Source organism: Eutrigla gurnardus, assembly GCF_963514095.1.
Source record: "Eutrigla gurnardus genome assembly, chromosome: 14".
Classification (NCBI taxonomy): Eukaryota; Metazoa; Chordata; class Actinopteri; order Perciformes; family Triglidae; genus Eutrigla; species Eutrigla gurnardus.
The window spans coordinates 2,905,015-2,923,124 of record NC_139937.1 but is presented as its reverse complement, the minus strand read 5'-3'; the positions used below and the strand labels follow the sequence as shown (position 1 = coordinate 2,923,124).

Genomic DNA, 18,110 nt, shown 5'->3' with positions numbered 1-18,110 from the left:
AGTTTCTTGTCCCCATAAATGAACAAATAATCCAGTGTCTATTTACAGTAAAACATATGATTCATACTTTGAGGTTTGGGTTGAAAAAGATCAACTCTATGGGAATGTTTCAGAAAATAAAGATTGGAAATGTCTAATTTCAGATGCAGTTTATGGTTTTGTGTGGATCATACTTCATCAGACGCCTGATCCAATGGTCGAACAACACTCCAGCGGATGTCTCTCGGTGACAAGCGTGATCTTTGTCCAATCAGATCTCGTAGATTGGATTTAGGGCGGGGCCTAAACGCGGAGGTGGGATTTTAGCTACCGTCCATCTTCAGCTACATTACAGTGAGCGAGCTTGTCGAAAAGAAAACACTATTTGGAAGTAAAGAAGACTTTCTGGAATTAGTTTTGGCTGTATTTGAAAAAAGACAAACGAAAGCCCATATCCTAGGTAAATGTCGTAAACAGCTATAAATATATATACGGGTTGACCCAGTTTCCCTTTTTCCTCAATTTGGCTAGCTGGCTAGCTAAGCTGCTAGCTAGCATTTTATGCATTAGCTAGCCAGACAGTTAGCCATATCAGCTAGCAAGTTAACGATTAGAACGGATTCTTATATATTGTGCCTTTCACAATGCAAAAACCACCATATAAAAGCTATACTGGGCCCCAAAATAATGATGCATGACTATGACGCCCATCCATCAATGCTCTCCGTGGTACTTGTTTTGAAACGGGACCGTTTGTAACCGAGCGAGGTGGACATACTGGCTAATAGTAACGTTAGCTGGCTAGGCGGCTAAGTTTAGCTGACAACCATGTCAGTCATTTTTGGTAACAGCAAGATCGGCTAGTTACACGAAAATATAATGATAGATAAACGACTGTACAAACGTTCTGGTTGAAAACGCCCTTAACTTGTAAATAGATCACGTTGTGTGTGTAGCTAACGTTAAGTGTCCAGCTAGCCGGAGGTAACGTCAGTTCCACTCTGGGAGCCGATGCACTGATGCTCTGCTGAAAGCATTGTGTTTTGTTTGAATGGACGTTTGGTTTTCTTTACATAGCTCACTTTGTGACAGACGGAATGTGGACACAGTCGTAGTCAGAGCCATGGCTGACAAGAGAAAACTACAAGGTAAGATTGTAGGTGAAACAGTAATGTTGCACAGGATGCATCACACTGGTCAGCCTGGCATCTTGTACAGAGACTTGGACTGACTTCATCTAGCAAAGTTTGTATACACAATGATGTTGTTCCACATCCTTCATCTCCACAGGTGAGATCGATAGATGTTTGAAAAAAGTAGCTGAAGGTGTCGAACAGTTTGAAGACATTTGGCAAAAGGTAAGAGATCTTGGCATCCTGCGTTTGTTTGATTTAAAAATAAATGGATGAGCCAAAACGCCAAAATAGCTAATGTATTTGTTGATGCTTTAGCTTCACAATGCAGCCAATGCAAACCAGAAGGAAAAATATGAGGCTGACCTCAAGAAAGAGATTAAAAAACTACAGGTAAGTCAAGTTCTTTCAGGTTGTCCCGTAACTGTATGTGTACTCTTCATCAACAATGCGTGTACTTGAAATCGGTAATGTGTTTCAATGTTTTCACTGTCCTCTTTTCAGCGGTTGAGAGACCAGATAAAAACATGGGTCGCCTCAAACGAGATCAAAGACAAAAGGCAGCTAGTCGAGAACCGCAAACTAATAGAGACGGTATGGTTGTCCACCATCTCCTATTTTAGGTTCATTATTGTTTTCTGTGAAGTGTAGCATTTGGACAGAAGCTCATCAACAACAGTTAAACATGTTTTTTGTATTTTTCCTTTCCTTAGCAAATGGAGCGGTTCAAGGTGGTGGAACGTGAAACAAAAACAAAAGCCTATTCTAAAGAAGGCTTGGGGCTCGCTCAGAAAGTGGATCCAGCTCAGAGGGAAAAAGAGGAGACGGGACAGTGGCTAACAGTAATACACCCAATATCATCTATACATTTTGTTCATTTTGTTTGCTTGAATTTTGAAAATTTTGGTTAAAAAAACAAACAAACAAGAACTTTTGATTAAAAAAATGTGTTACAGGAAGAACTTTTGATTGAATCCATTGATTCTTTTTTTTTTTTTTTTTTTACTTCACTCACAGAATACGATAGACACTCTAAATATGCAGGTGGATCAGTTTGAAAGTGAGGTGGAATCTCTCTCAGTTCAGACGAGAAAGAAGAAGGGCGATAAAGATGTAAGTCTTCCATCTCATTATGTCCAAGGATGTTCTCTTCTTTTTTGCACACTCGCCAATGTAGGGTAATTCATCTGAATATCCAGTAGTGTAGTGTAGTCTGGTACAAGTTTGGCTAGAACGTTATCATAAACGACATGCTTATCTTTTGGCTTTCATGAAGAAACAGGATCGTATTGAGGAGCTCAAGCGATTAATCGAAAGGCATCGATTCCACATTCGCATGCTGGAGACCATATTACGAATGCTGGATAATGACTCAATAGCAGTGGATTCAATCCAGAAGATCAAGGATGATGTTGAATACTACATTGATTCCTCCCAAGATCCGGACTTTGAGGAGAACGAGTTCTTATATGATGACTTAGACCTGGAAGACATCCGTGAGTACAGCACTGTGGAGTGTTTTGATACTGCTTTTATTCAGACATCAGGTGGGTTTTCATGCCTTCTGACACTTGTCTCTGTCCTATCTTTCACTCGTAGCTGCAGCATTAGTTGCAACTTCTCCGTCAGGTCAGGGCAATTTGGAGGACGAAATGTTTCTCCACTCCAGCAGCACTCCCACTTCCACAACCTCTTCTTCACCCATTCCTCCATCACCGGCCACTTGCACTGCTGTAAGTCCATGTGTTTGTATGATTAAAACCTGGGTCAATATGTTAAAGGGATGCTGCATAGAAAAGGTTCATTCTGACACAATATTGCACATATCTCTCTCTTACGTTTGCATGTTGTTAACCATTCCCCAAGCCTTATTGTGTTGTGATCCACTGACGAGTTTGCTGAATCAACGTTTCAAAAGTAGATTGTCATATGAAGGTATCTCTTCCTATAGGAGAACTCAGAGGACGATAAGAAAAGAGGACGATCAACAGACAGTGAAGTTAGTCAGGTGAGAGGCTCTCATCTGTACTGTGCCAGCAGATAAACAGTTTAGTGCAGTACTCTTTGCCCGTGGTCCTGCAGAGGCACGGAGGCTGAAGGGTCCTGGTGCACTGAAAAGAAAAAAGCTTTTTCTCTGTGGGACTGTGGTTGGAGACTTCTGATTTAGTTTTAACAATCTGCGTATATTGAAGTCCCTAGTTCATAGTACATTTTGCTCTTCACACACTTTGTACAACTGTAGTTGCCCTCTGGACAGTTTTGTCTGAAATTATTTTTTTGGGTGCTTTTTTTATTTCCAGTCACCTGTGAAGAACGGCACCCCATCCTTGCTATCTTCCTTCTCTTCCTCCACCACCTCTGGGTCCTCTTCATCCTCCTCCCTTGTGTCCATGGCGAGTGTTGTCGGAGGCATTCCCGTGGTTCCCACAAGCAGCAGTCTTATAGGGAGCTTTAGCAGTGCGGTGCAACAACATCAGCATCAACCCGGACAACAGCAGCAACAACCTCAACCACCCAACCAACAGCAGCAACAACAGCAGCAGCCACCTCAGACAAAACCCTCTGCACCCTCAAACAACAACCCCAGCCCGCCCAGCAACCCTCTTCTCCCAGCCTCAACTGCCCCCTCTCTCCCAACACCCAGCACACCCAGTTCATCAACTCTAAACTCTCAGTCTCAGCTCACATCTGTGCCCACCCCGGCATCCAGTTTGGGACTCGGGCTGGGGCTGGGATTGAGCAAAATTGGCTTGACGGGGACCAGCAGTGCCAACCAAATGTCTGGTTTGAGCCTGGGTGGCCACTCATCTCCTTTAAACACAATGGCAGGGCTGATTTCGGGCTCCACATCTGCCCCATACGCTCAGGCAGCAGCATCAGGAGGCTTGGGCTTGAGCAGCACCACACAGTCCAGCATTTCAGTAGAAAGCAGCACCTCCATCCCCACCTCTGGCTCCAGTGGAGTCACCACCAATGGGGCGGGGATTGGGCTTGGTTTGCTAGGTTCCAGCCCGGCCCACAACTCTTTGAGTGGAAGTATTCTGGGTCTGGTTCCTGGGCAAAATATTGCCACCGGTGCCTCTCAGTTGCCCCCTAGTTCTGTCAGCACTACCCCAGGAGTAGTTGGCATGATGGGAGGCAATGGAGGGAATGTCAGCGTGGTTGGAGGAGTAGGGGTGAATTCTGCTCCTGCAAGACCACCCAGCGGGCTGAAGCAAAATGGAAGCACAAGTATGTTATTTTGTTGTGCTTGGCCTTCTATGAATCTTTACTTATCTGTTTAACTTTCACTTCATAAATAATGTCTCGACTGTTTCCCTCATCTTCCCTCAGGTTACAGTGCTGTAGTGGCAGAGAGTTCCACAGAATCAGCTCTAAGCACACCGAGCCAGTCACAAAGCAGCCAACCGTCATCTCTCAGTTCCTCAACCAGTCAGCCGTGAGTTATTTGCTGCTCACTTGATCACTACTTCTTATTCTTGATGTGGTAGTTGTTAACTTGTCTCTGTGTTGTTCCCACTGTACTTGCTGCAGGATGGACAATGGTCCCAGTTTAATCAGCTCCATCACCCTGCCTCCCAGCTCTCCGTCCCCGTCATTCTCAGATAGTACACCTGGAGGAGGGAGTCTTCTCAACGGGCCTCACTCCTATACACAGGCATCTGAGGCCCTCAAGGTAAGGGATCACAACACTGCGGCATGGTTGACATGCTGACTGGAAAAGAGCTTCATCAGAGTCTCATAAGGGTCTAAACGAGTAGCCAGACTTTGAGACGTGAACCAGCGTATCTGCCCTCGTACTGTTACGGAGACTTCTCATCACTGATGCCTGATCAATGCTTGAAGAGTGAATAGTATAGCATCCCTTACGTAATTCACATGGATCTTACCATCTACTCATTCCAAATTCTGTATTGTCATATAAGTAAAAATATAAACATACAAAATAAAATAAAGCAATATACATTTTTAGTATACAGTATTTCAAATGGATAAACTGAATGTCCTCAGCCTGCCAGTTTGTGGTGGGTGATTGGGATTTCTGATTATCCTATTGGGCTTCTACCTACACCGCTGAGTGTAAAGGTCCTCCATGGAAGACAGCTCCATCCTTGTGACCCTCTGCAGAGATTTACAGTTCAGGGCAGTGCAACTGCTGTACCAGGCGGTGATGCAGCCGGTCAGGATCCTCTCAGTGATGCACCTGTAGAAGTTGCAGACTATCTTGTTGTCCATGGTGAACCTCACCAGCCCGAGGAGGAAGAACAGCCGCTGTCCTGCAGTCACATGTGACTGGATTATTTACAAATTACCAAATTACTTTGCTGGCATTGCTAGTTTGCTGGTACTTTTGTGAACGCCGCTGTGCTCAGCTGTAAATAGCATTATTTAATATCACTGGCTGCCCACAAACATACATACATGTACTCTCTAAAGCATATGCACAATTCTCATTCTCTTCAATGCAAACACCACAAGGAAGGCCCTGCTGGACAATGTATCAGTACAACATGTTCTATAGAATTATTGGCTGTAGATTTTAGAATGTATGAGCATATGTTAACTCTGCCAGAAAACATTTTTTAAATGTTTTTCTTAGATTAGTGGCTGGGGATGTTTCAGGGGAGGCATCTCTGCCTGCTGGAGGTCAATGTAGCAGTTATAATAATCCCAATCCACCCACACACTGCCCTTCCACATTTAAATGCCAATTCCAAACTTAATTTTACTCAATCAACCACCCTGCTCTCACGTTGTTTCCATCTTTCCCCCCTCAGGCCCCTGAACCTCTCAGCTCTCTGAAGGCGATGGCTGAGAGAGCAGCGCTGGGATCAAGCCTGGATGGAGAGATTCCCAACCTGCACCTAACAGACCGAGGTCGGAATGCCCAGACTTTTTCTTTTACACTGACATAGTCTATAATCAGCTCACAGTTATACACTGGATACTGTCACTTCTACATTGACTCATTAGTGAAGTGGAGGTGACTTGTGTTGACATTTCACTTGGGATAAAATGGTGATGTTCTACTCCAGCGCACCCTGCAGTAGATTTAGGAGGGTTTAAAGTCAAAATGACCATAAAGCACTGGAACTAATAATCAGTTAGCCAACTGACAGAAAATCTATTTATCTATTTTCCAATTATGAACTTTGTGTTGGTCAGTTATTATAAAAAACAAACAGAACATGGACTGGTTACAACTTCACAAATACAGTTGCCGTTTCTCTCAATTTCATACCATTGCTTTATTTTTTCGTTAGCCAGACTAAGTGAGTGTATTTAAGTCATTGTTATTTCTTACTTTTTATGTAGTGAGTTAATCAGTCAATTGAACATATAATTATGTAGTCTATATTGAAAATAATTGTTAGTTGTAGTCATAAACTCAGACAAAGTGACCGTGTAAGTGTAAATAGGAAAGTGCTCTGGAAAGGAGTTTATTTCCCTGAAGCTGGAAGTGGGAGAGCGAGGTGGTTCTCGTCTTGTTCTCTGTGTCATCTACTTAATTCCTCACTGTTTTCTTTGTCCTCAGATATCTTCTCGAGTTCATCTGCAGCGCCCGGCACACCTGCCGCCCCTCAGCCGTCCGTGTCGGAAGTCAGCATCCCCCCCTCGCTTGGAGTTTGTCCACTTGGCCCCACCCCTCTCCCCAAAGACCAGCTCTACCAGCAGGCGATGCAGGAATCTGCATGGACACACATGCCACACCCCTCTGACTCTGAGAGGATCAGGTGAGTCAACACATTTTTCACAACCAGTGATGATTCAGACTTTTTTTTTATTTGAGAAATGCAAAAACATTGATATAATAATTTATTAGTGATTTAATTAGTCAACAATTACAGTGTTTTTTTTTTACTGTTTAAATAATGTTTTTTTTTTATTATTTATATATTTGTCTAAGAACAAAACCAATAATTAATTTATTCTCCTTACAAACGAAATATTACTACATAGTACATCTTAGTCTAAGTATATCTTAGCTTGATACAGCTTCCCAGTTGATTTTTGTATAAGGATATATGCGTGTATGTAATTTGGGATAAGAGCCACAGATAGAGAAATCAGAATGCATTGATAGACAGATTTTTTTAGTGGGATTTGTTGACAGTAACTAAGGCTGCTCTGAAAACTAGCTTTGCACCAAGAATGACACATTGACAGAACGTTTCTGAGACACAGAGATACAGGCATGTGTGCACACGGTGCTGACTGAGATTGGTTACTATATCTTGACTTACTAAACCATGACTTTTTATGACTGTGACATACTGTATTATGGATTTATGACATTTTCTATGACACTTTTGACTTATTTTTATGAATTGTTTGTCATACTGTACTATAATAATTTTTCCTTTACTATACTATGACACTATACATTTTTATGCTATACTATGACTTTTTATGATTTTCTTTGACTATTTATGTCATATTATAGAATTACTTTTATGATAATAAACCATGACTTTTTTTGGCATACTGTACTGCAGTTTTTATGACATACTATACAGTTTTTTTTAATGATATACATTTTATTGCATATTGCACTGTGAGTTTTATTGATGACATATGGCATATTAATCTATGACTTTATGCCATACTATTCTAGGATTTTTTTTAGTGATTAATCCGGCCGATTTATGGCATTTTGAGATGATCGGCATTGGTACATGCCTGCACTCACGAGGCCGATAAACAAAAAATGTCTGCAGACACATCTGTAGGCAGTCTTGCAGAGCCGTCGTACGACACTCCGACAACAAATACATGATATCGGCATAAAGATCAGCCATCGGCCGCCCTGCTCTCTAAATATCGGCATTGGCCATTGAAAAACCCATATCGGTCGACCACTTATTTTTTATGCCATACTATAGCATGACTTTTGTGTGGTATTTGTATGACATACTATACTGTAAGAGTATAGAAAGTAAAAGTCACATTATAGCAAGTTACAAAAAGTTAAAAAAAAATGTTATAGTATAGCATGTTGAAAAAAGTCATACAAATAGTCATAGTATAGCATGTCAGATAAGGTCATAAACAAGATCATAGTTTAGCATGTAGAAAAAAGTCACCCACTTAGAATGACTTGTAGGGATCATTGATTACTTGTTTTTCCTCTGGGTTAATCGCCATTTTTTTTGTTTCTGTCCTGAAGGCAATACCTGATGAGGAATCCGTGTCCCACGTTGCCCTTCCACCATCAGATACCGCCGCACCACTCGGACTCCATCGAGTTCTACCAGAGACTGTCCACAGAAACGCTCTTCTTCATCTTCTACTACCTGGAGGTAAAAACTCTCAACCCACCACTACATGTTTGCTCGCTGGCAGCCTTTGTGCTAGAGGATGTATTATAGCCGTGCTTACTGGTGTATCTGACCTCCCCCTCTCTCAGGGCACCAAGGCTCAGTACCTGTCTGCCAAGGCTCTGAAAAAACAGTCATGGAGGTTTCACACCAAGTACATGATGTGGTTCCAGAGGCATGAAGAGCCGAAGACTATCACTGATGAGTTTGAACAGGTGCAGACTATCCAGTGTTCATATTTTCTCTACAAGTTATATGGTGGCTTATTGAATGCTTAATGTTTCCTGTTCTGCTGATCCTCCAGGGCACTTACATTTATTTTGACTATGAGAAATGGGGCCAGAGGAAGAAGGAGGGGTTCACCTTCGAGTACAGGTACCTCGAAGACCGAGACCTTCAGTGACGGATAGAGTGACACGAAAGGACCGAGAGACTAAACGTGCTGCTGTTGACATTCCGAGACTGAACTTCAAACTGTGGATAGAGATTGTGATGTGTTGTAGAAACCCTCTCCTGGATGGGAGACTGGTATCTGTATAGGCTGCATCTCAACATGAAGTCCTCGCTCCTCTTGCAGCGCCTTGCTTTTGACAAGAAAAGGCCCCATGGGCCTGATCAAATGCATCACGCTGCACGAGCCGGTAGGGTTCTCACTAGAGATCTGCGTTTGTGCCTGTCTGTGTGCACACTCAGTATGTGGCATTAGGGAAGCCTACCCCATGCATGTTTCTCATTTATTGTTTTCTTTTTCCGATTCAACAAGATTCTCCGTACCATCTACCCAACATGAGCCTGGAAGCCTTCGACTTGACACAAACAAACCTTGGATTTGATTGTTAAGTAAACTGCCCATCTTGTATTTACTGTAATTTGGTGGATTATAATGGGGAGGTACAGTGGACATTTAGTCACGGTGTGTAGGACTGGCTTCTTTTAAGACCCTACGATGCCTGTTGAATATGGTCAATATTAGAGATAGTGAGCGGTTATCAATAGTTTTTATTGATATTGTCTTGGTCGTTTAAAAACGCTGATTGAGAGTGACCACAGGGCCTCTTCCTGTGACAGGGAAAGAGTCCTTATTGGACATGGATTAAATTGCTATGCAATTGAACTGGTCTCTGACTCCCTCTCTTTACAAATAAAATGTTTTTTAAGTTAACATGTCAAAGAAAATGCATTATTATGGCGCATTCATGTTCATGACAAATTAATACACTTGTGAAATAAATCTTAAAAATAGGGTTTTGAACAATTTTATCTACGTGATGTTTGATTTGTACACGATGAGGAATTCTCATCAACCTCGATGCAAACGGCCATGGTAACCATAGCGAATGTACTTGTACCCAAATCACCTTTAATTAGTCTCAAAATACAGAGATAACATTAGATAATAAATCTGAGTTTGGTTTGAGTCAACGTCTCACCTTTAGTTAAGATTTTATTCTGTTGAAGTTACTTCATCCTCAAATCCACTGTTTAATTTACCACCTGATATTTTAAGTGAAACCCTATACAGTGAATGTGCACTGAAACTGTTTACATGTAGAGTGAAAACACAGAACCTAAAATTCTGGTGGTAGACATAACTTGTGGGTTGAGTAAGAAATGTCTCCTTTGCCGTGGTTGTTAATGTGCTACACTGAAGAACAATACAGTTAAATCTGCTGTGGGACAGATCCCACCTTTTCTTGGCAGTTTGAATGGGGAGAGTGTTAAACTGAATCAGATTTTTCCATTTAAGCAACCTTGAAAATGTAAGATCTGTGCTGCAGTTAAAATTCTATGTCGTGTGTGATTAGTTTTCAGGGTTTTTTTTGGGGGGGGGGGGGCTTGACCAAGGAGGAGGAGAAAAAAAGGACAATACAGCAAAGTTATGAGAGATTTGCCTTTTATAGATTCTATTTTTGGGGCTTTTAAGGTTTTCAGAAAGGGATGTCGGTTAAATTGCTGAAATGTGAATTTCAATATTTCAATTTTTTCTCATCACAGTTCTGCATGGGAGATGTCATAAAACGGGGTCATAAACAGGATTGTAAAATTTCAATAAATACTTTTAAGAAGTCAGTGTGTGGTGTTTAGTCCTGTCATCCTTAAATGGAATATGGATTCACTTAATTTCCACTCACTTAAGATGCTCGTCTCGGATTTGTTCTGGTTAATTGTTGGTTGATTTGGTCAGTGCGGTGGGGAAGTATCCAAACCGCCCTCGAGCTTATGGGCTGAGGTTTATTGTATGCATTGACTTGTAGATCTGAGCTACTAAGATCAGTTAAATACATGTTCCTCCTCTAAAAAGGAAGACAGGGCGCTTGAGGTAATCTACACGCTTTAATTAAAATGTCAAAAACTAAAGTAAAAATACAGGACAAAGCACAATGTCAAATTATTGTGAAAATAAAGAATGACTTTACAGTGTTGAGGGCGACCGTCTGCTAATGTGTGGTCACATCTTAGATTCCTTCTTGACTTTGAGGAACTCCGCCATGTTGGAGAAGTATTTCTGGTTGGCTTCAGCCACCTTCTTCTCTGCAGCCCCCGGGTTCACTATCTCCAGGCCCTGCAGTCCACAGCAAAATGGTAAGTTAACCAAAATAAACCTACACAATATCCAGGCAATAAAACAGGATGTGTACTGTATAAATGTTTTACCTGAAGAGGAGTGAAAGCCACACTGGAGCTGGTTCCTGAGGAGCGGTCTCTGACTGTGGACTTTCCTCCGTACGTCATGCTCTGCTTCTGCAATGTCCTCTGTAGTTTGAAGCACAATTGCAGAGAATTAAAAGAGTCCAGAGAAAATAAATAAGCTTACCAATGGTAGAGACAGAATTATTATGTTTACCTGGAGGGATTTGGAGATTCTGGCCTTGGTGGCCTCATTGACTTGAGCCTGTCTAACGCGTCCGCTGCCACTCTTCCCCAGCTGACCCAGACTGAAGCCCAGGTCCTCCTGATAGGCATCATCTTCAATCTGAAACCAAATCACACATTAAGAGTATATCATGAGTCATAAAAGAACATGGTACACCATGTCGAAAAAGTCACAGTATATCACCTGAAAAAGAAATCACAGCACGATATGTCAGTAAAAGGTTAAAACATTGTATGTTGAAAAAGATTACAAAAAGTCACAGTATAAATACATTAAAAAGTCATAGCATAATATCTAGAAAAAAATCATGGTATAGCATGTTGAAAAATTAATAGTATAGGGTCATTCCATGTGAAAACAGCCAATATCGGGGTACCATGTACATGACACCTCTCAGATTTTGCTGAAAAGCGGTGAAAATATGCCTTATGTTACCAAACGAGGGAATCTGAAGTTTCAGGTCAATATCTCAAACGGTTTGCCCGTGGCGTCCATTTGAATTTCAAGTGCCACACCCCTTTTTGACACATTGGAATTTCACATTTCATTTGTTGGCATATTTGGAGGCCCATAACTTCTGTTCTAATAGTGATAGAAGGGTGAAAATGGGTCTGTCAGTTTATTGTAATGTGTACTACACAATTCTGAATGCAGAATCAACATTCCTTACTGTTTGGGTGAGAGGTGGGTCACCAAAGTCAAAAAAAATTTCGACGGACAAAATTATTTTTCACTTTTTGGGTGCTCCTAGCACCATTTGGGACTTTTTTTTTCTCCAGAAAATGGTGCATTTTGACGAATCAAATTAATATGATGGAGCTTCATAGTCAAAGGTTTTATTTCATTAAAAGAAAGAACAAATATGTATCTTTATCTGGTATAAATCCCATTAGGATCATCAAGTGCCCACGTGGTCATTTGGGGGTCCAAATATGGGGTTCCAAAAGAGTCACCTCTGCCCGGGAGGGCTTTTGGACCCCCATAAAACCCTCACCAGTGGTACCATACCCTTCAAATTCATTTTGGCAAGAGCAAATGTCCCAAATATAACAAATAATCCTGTTTAGAATAAATGTGATCATTAATCGTGGTGCTAGGATCAACAGATCAGGGCCCGGTTTCCCGGAGCCTTCTTAACGCTACGTCATTCGTAACCCCTACTTAGAGTTCCTACGTTGGTAAGAGTGGTCTGGAGCGCTCTTAGAGCCTTCTTAGGTCTACCGTAGCGATGTTTCAGCTCCTGACGCTAGTCGCCGCCACTGTACAGTAATCCAGAAATCCCCGTTGCGCATGGAACTGCACATTGCCAGTGTTGTGTTTCACCAATGGTTTTAAGTCATTCATGAAGAAAATAAAAATAAAATGCTAAGCTTTACCTCAACCTCAGAAGTAGCATAGGTATATTACAGTGTCATTTAATTAGCCCATTAGGCCTAGTCAATGTCAAGGCATGCACAATCCTGCAAGCAATTTGGGAAATTGGCACATCGTCAAACAATTAGGGTCTGAGTGGCTAAAACGTCATAAATGGACGCCGGTGACGGTTGAACTTTTAGTTGGAATACATCATTTCATAAGGATCAACTTCAATCCCTTGGATATATTGACCGACACGGCTATATTGCATAAGTTTTGACTACAACGGCATCAAATACCCTTGACCTGAATGGGCCTACGCTTGCCAGACCAACGCGTCGGAACTTTGCACCGACTCCTGAAGTCCAGCTGCTGGCAGCGCTGCGTTTTTACGCAGTAGGTAGGCTAGCTTTATTGAAGTTGTGGGGGATGGCCTTGGTCTGAATCAAACTCTGAGCAATCGATTTCAGCACTTTCTTTCTGGACAGCGCCGTGTATGTACGACGTAAGGAGGGTTTCTTAAGAAGACTCCTAAGAAACCGTTCGGGAACCACGACTATAGAGGTAAACAACTTTGGTAAGTCATAACGTAGGAGTCTTCGTAGCGCGCTAAGAGTGGACGTTATCGGGAAACCGGGCCCAGATAAATATCAACAGAGACATCGTGGACAATATCTACTGACCTCTGCAAAGGTCATCCTGTTAGCATGTTTCCTGATCTCAGTCAGTCCGAGACGCTCCTTCATCTTTCGATACCTTCAGAGAGGAAATGACATCAGTGGAGTTGGTTATGCAACACACACACAGGTATTCTTAACTTGGCCATGAATGTTATGCAAGCTTCTTCCTCCTCTGTCTTGTGCTTTGTGTTGCTTCTCTGCGTTCTGATATTGCAGAATATTTTATTTGAAATAAAAAGGCTGCATTGATTAATTTGAACTTCAAACGTCTCAATAGTGCACACCATCTTCCTCTAAATCTATTGCCTTAACACCTGCAGAAGGCAAATTCATTTGTATAAAACACCATTCACACACAAGGAAATTCCAAGTGCTAGAAATATATGAATAGTGGAGACATTCAAATATACAATTGTAAGCAGCTGACAGGATCTGTACCTTCTTCCTCCTCTCTTCTTCCTCTGTCCGTCCAGCGGGGCTGGCAGCGGTTTGACCTGCTTCACTGGCGGAGGCTCCTGCCATTTATCAAACTTCCTCTCGATTTCTTCTTTTAGATCATAGCCAACCTGCAAAAAAAAGAAATAAATGATACAAAAGGTTAATACTAGAGGAATTACAAAACAAGTGTTACTTTCTTTGATATGGCTGGATGCAAAAAATAAATGTTAACTTTTTTTTCATTACCCAGTGTCTAAGGTGTTCTATTAACTATATAGCAATGACTGGGAATGTTATTTTTTAATGTTGTGTTGGACTAAATTGTACTGATAGGTAGGTGTAAATGAGGTTAACAACCTATCAGTGAACATAGTCCATTCATACAAGGTGTATTTGTAGCACTTGTTAGTAGTATTAGCAACAGTGTGTTGGTGCTCCATTTGAAGCATTTTACAGAGATCCCTCCATAATCACGGAAAGAAGACGCCTCAGAATGCTACCATTATAATGAGCTTTGGTTTGCGGTGTCTCCTTTTACAAGAACCAGAGAGAGCGTGACGTGCAACAACGGCGTTGGCGGTACTGTGACGTATTTAAATGAGCGTCAGAAATACGATAACCCCTAGCAAACAACAATGACAGGTGGACGGAGATTTGAGTTTCTTTGGCTGGCCGTGTACATTTACACAACTCTTGCTGTGCATCATTCTGAGCTTTTTATAACAACATGTCAACCGTCACCTCCTGTTCAGGCTTCCCAGCTCTCCCCATTCCCACTGAGGTCATCTCGCCACGTTACGGCTTTGAGACCACCGTCACCGCAATGAAACGACAGAGTAAATGGGGACAGTTACCTTGCCGACTGAACTCTCATGGAAACTGTCCACTCGGGCAGCCAGAGTGCACTTTGCAGACACCAGACGAGCTGCCTTCCTCCTGAGGTCCTGAACACACAATGGAAGATATGTGTTAGCTACAATGTCAGCCTCCGTGACTTAAATGCCCAACAAAACACTGTACTGTTTATGTTGTTGGATTCACTTACAGGTGGTAGTGACTGCACAACATCACAGTGGTAGATGTAGCCGGTGTGAGGCAGCAGGGAGGTGCTGCTGAAGCCAGACAGGGTTCTTCTCTGAGCTCCCAGCAGCATCAGGTTACAGGCAGGCATCTTGGAGAGGTTAGTGAGGCCGCCCGCGATACCTGCAGGCAGGGGGGAGACCAGAAACAGAAAGTGAGAGTGATAACAAACAAGTTTTTATTCCAGAGGAATAGCATGAATATTTTAATATACATCTAAAACTGTTTTTTTTGCATATCTCACCCATGATTTTGGCAGCTGTTGAAGCTCCAACAATAATGGACAGATTTGGGGCAATGAATGACATTCTGGACTCTACATATTCATAAATCATATGTTTGGACTGGTTCAACTCCAGAGCCATGTCACAGGCCTCCTCCAGTTGCTTCAGTTCATCCTCACTTAGCAGGGTCCTGAAAACATGAACATACACCAAATCAGCTTATTGATAAGCATTCAAATGGTGTTTACAGATGGGAGTAATAAAAGTGACTGCAGACTCACCCCTGTGTGGTTGAGGCCGTCACACTGACAACCATAATAGTGGCATTGGTGAGGATTTGCTGCAGGGTTTCATTGGTCTTGCACTTCTCCAAATTGTTTCCCAATTCCTGAGCAGGAAACACAGATGGAGAATATATGCGATGCTCAAACCACACACATTTTATTATATTCATTTTCCTAAATCTAAAAATAACTATTATAATTAATAGTTCAGTTTTTTTTTTTTTTTAAGAAATCAGATCCACAATCTACAGCAATAAAAGTAAATGGGCACCATACTCTCATTTTTGGTATAAAAACAGAATAAAAGTATCAGCTCACCTTGACTGTGCGGATATAATCTAGAGAGTCTGGAACCAGAGACTCGAGCTCTGGGAACCTCTTGGAGTACTTGTCCCGAGTAAACTTGTGAATGATATCTGAGACCCAGACAGAAAAATCGAAGAAAATGTTATACAGAGCAGAACAACTGTAAACCCTTTATATTTTGAGTTGAACCAAGCAAGACCAGCCAACTCACTGAGCTCATTGTCGATCTCCACTGTGAGGTTATTGGCTGCGACGATCAGTCTGTATTCTGGGTCAGACTCGACTGGACCTGAAACTAAAATGAATCCAAAACACAACAGAATCATACCAACTTCATTCAGAGTCATGTTTGGTTTTGTTCCAACATTTAAATGAAATGAAATGAAACAAACATTTTACACATAAACCACATTCAGACATACAATGGAAAACATGCCTATAGGATACACTCACCCTCTGAGTTCTTGCGCTGCTTTCCACTATACATTGAAATTTTGTCCATAATCTCTGAAAACTGAAGAAAGAAAAAAATGTTTACGTGGGAATGAGCAGAACAGATGCATTCCTCCTTATATAACATTATAATGCTATCATATGGTACAACTCACCTGCTTGCTATTGCGGAGCTTGGCGATGGACGCAACACTCTCAGCTTTACTATAGTCCACCTCCATCTCCTCTGGGATGTCCTCCAGCCCTCCCTCTGTCCCTCCCAGTGTCGGCTCTCCATCACTCTCTCCCTCCTCTTCTCCTTCTGGATACAACCCATCCTCCCCCTCATCTCCGGCCTCCTCCAAATCTGCCAGCAGCTCGTCCGCCAGAGACATCTGCAATCAGCAGCACAAAGTGTGTTGACATTAGAGGTCGCCGGCTGGAAAAGCTCAGCTACTCAGATCAGTTTCCAAAATGAATGCAAAGGACCACCAGGGGTCTGTAGTGCATTCATTTTGGACTAAAATAAGAAAAGGCCAATTGCAACAAAACAAGTAAAAATACAAAGTGTATAAGAGGTAATACTAACACCAGGGCTGAATATGCAACTATAAAAGTATGATAAATGTAGTAGAATAACTAAATTAGAATAGAAAAATGCTGCACATGATATTGAGATGCAATATTGCACAATATTAATATTATTGTTCTCAGTTTTGAATGTTTTAACTTTACTTCCTGCAGACACTTCACTGCCCATTTTTTAAAAATGATCTTTAAACCACCGCTCCTTGGCTTTTAACACAGCTTTCTGTCTTGTTTTAATGTCTTTATTGTATAGTTTTTATTATTTTATAAATAAATACATATAAAATGTTTCCATAAATCATGTGAATAACCGTTAGGAATAGACTAAATCTCCCAAAACGTAAGCTCTTGTGAGCGGCCCACGTGTAAACATTGGAGGTTGTTTTTAAAAGTAACGCAGCCAGTAGTTTCAGGATATCACGGCCTTGTTCACTCTCACAACAATAACGCTAATAAATGCAACATGGGATACATAATGGAGAAGATTAAACGTAAAGTTGAGCTATTTGAGAAAGATGTTTGTACAAACTCGGATGCAAATCCAGTGGTTGTAACATTAACGTACGATACGTATAGTAGCTAACGTTAGCTAGCGCTAGCAAACGTTAGCTAGACGCAGCCGGTTATGTTACTAAACGCTTTATAAGTCACACAAACTTACCTCTGAGCTCCAAACTCTGGTCGCCGAAGGGAACAGAAACCAATATGCCTTGTGGGGGCTTCAAGTTCCTCTTCTGTTTAAGGTAAAACGACTTGTTATACGGTGTTTTCCTCGTCCGTCCGTACTATACTGTCCAATCGTTTGACGCAGACTAATTGCGTAGAATCTTCGAACTGCTTTCTGGGAAACGAAGTCAATACGCTACACAAGTGGTCCTTTTATGCAGGCGATATATGGGCATTCTCGGTGATAAATGGAGCGCTTTACGATTACAAAGCAACAGGATTTATTGTCATGAAACAGTTCGATAAGAGGTTCACATTTTGTAGTTTTTTATTTCCCCTTGTTTATACATTATCCCTTGAAAACCATTCTTTAAACAATACAGGTTTAAACCAACATTTAAACAGACTAAACAAATGGACTAGTTGGACCTCGACTGCAGGATGGACTGTTATTAGTAGAAAATGGGGTAAATTAACAGATACACAAACAAATGGAGTTATTTACTGATGAAAGGCTCGGATTTTTCATGCTAAGCTACATTAACGTCTTTAAACAAGGTAGAATAATGACAGCTGAAAATTCATAGACATTGGAAAATAATGACACATTACAGGACATAGTTCCATACAGATTGGCATATATTAACAAGTAAAATTATACAAAATACTTTTTTTTTAGCAATTAAGACGTTTGGGAAAATATTTAATTTATTTGTTATGAAGATCTTAGACAAGGTATAACCTAGATGC

The 18,110-nt window shown here is 41.4% G+C and overlaps 2 protein-coding genes across 3 annotated transcripts; one reads left to right on the top strand and one right to left on the bottom strand.

Moving 5' to 3' along the window:
* The first annotated feature begins 299 nt into the window (after positions 1 to 299).
* Positions 300 to 9,545, top strand: cnot3a (CCR4-NOT transcription complex, subunit 3a). 2 transcript variants are annotated; one of them, XM_084027481.1, is made up of 18 exons: positions 300 to 439; positions 1,057 to 1,127; positions 1,270 to 1,337; positions 1,431 to 1,505; positions 1,617 to 1,706; positions 1,826 to 1,954; positions 2,130 to 2,225; positions 2,389 to 2,608; positions 2,712 to 2,845; positions 3,064 to 3,120; positions 3,413 to 4,343; positions 4,446 to 4,551; positions 4,647 to 4,788; positions 5,891 to 5,990; positions 6,649 to 6,847; positions 8,281 to 8,413; positions 8,521 to 8,646; positions 8,736 to 9,545. In XM_084027481.1, exons 2-18 carry the CDS (start codon positions 1,103 to 1,105, stop codon positions 8,832 to 8,834), a joined length of 2,730 nt encoding a protein of 909 aa, XP_083883607.1. In that variant the 5' UTR covers positions 300 to 439; positions 1,057 to 1,102; the 3' UTR covers positions 8,835 to 9,545. The 2 variants fall into 2 exon arrangements, with proteins under 2 accessions (XP_083883607.1, XP_083883608.1); XM_084027482.1 differs by lacking the exon at positions 3,064 to 3,120.
* Positions 9,546 to 10,751: 1,206 nt separating this feature from the next.
* Positions 10,752 to 17,507, bottom strand: prpf31 (PRP31 pre-mRNA processing factor 31 homolog (yeast)). Its single transcript, XM_084027483.1, has 14 exons — positions 17,356 to 17,507; positions 16,283 to 16,501; positions 16,128 to 16,188; positions 15,886 to 15,969; positions 15,687 to 15,784; positions 15,366 to 15,472; positions 15,105 to 15,274; positions 14,826 to 14,983; positions 14,635 to 14,724; positions 13,781 to 13,908; positions 13,346 to 13,418; positions 11,277 to 11,405; positions 11,087 to 11,185; positions 10,752 to 10,994 (listed from the first exon to the last, which is right to left on the bottom strand). Exons 2-14 carry the CDS (start codon positions 16,499 to 16,501, stop codon positions 10,881 to 10,883), a joined length of 1,530 nt encoding a protein of 509 aa, XP_083883609.1. The 5' UTR covers positions 17,356 to 17,507; the 3' UTR covers positions 10,752 to 10,880.
* Between the last annotated feature and the right edge of the window lie 603 nt (positions 17,508 to 18,110).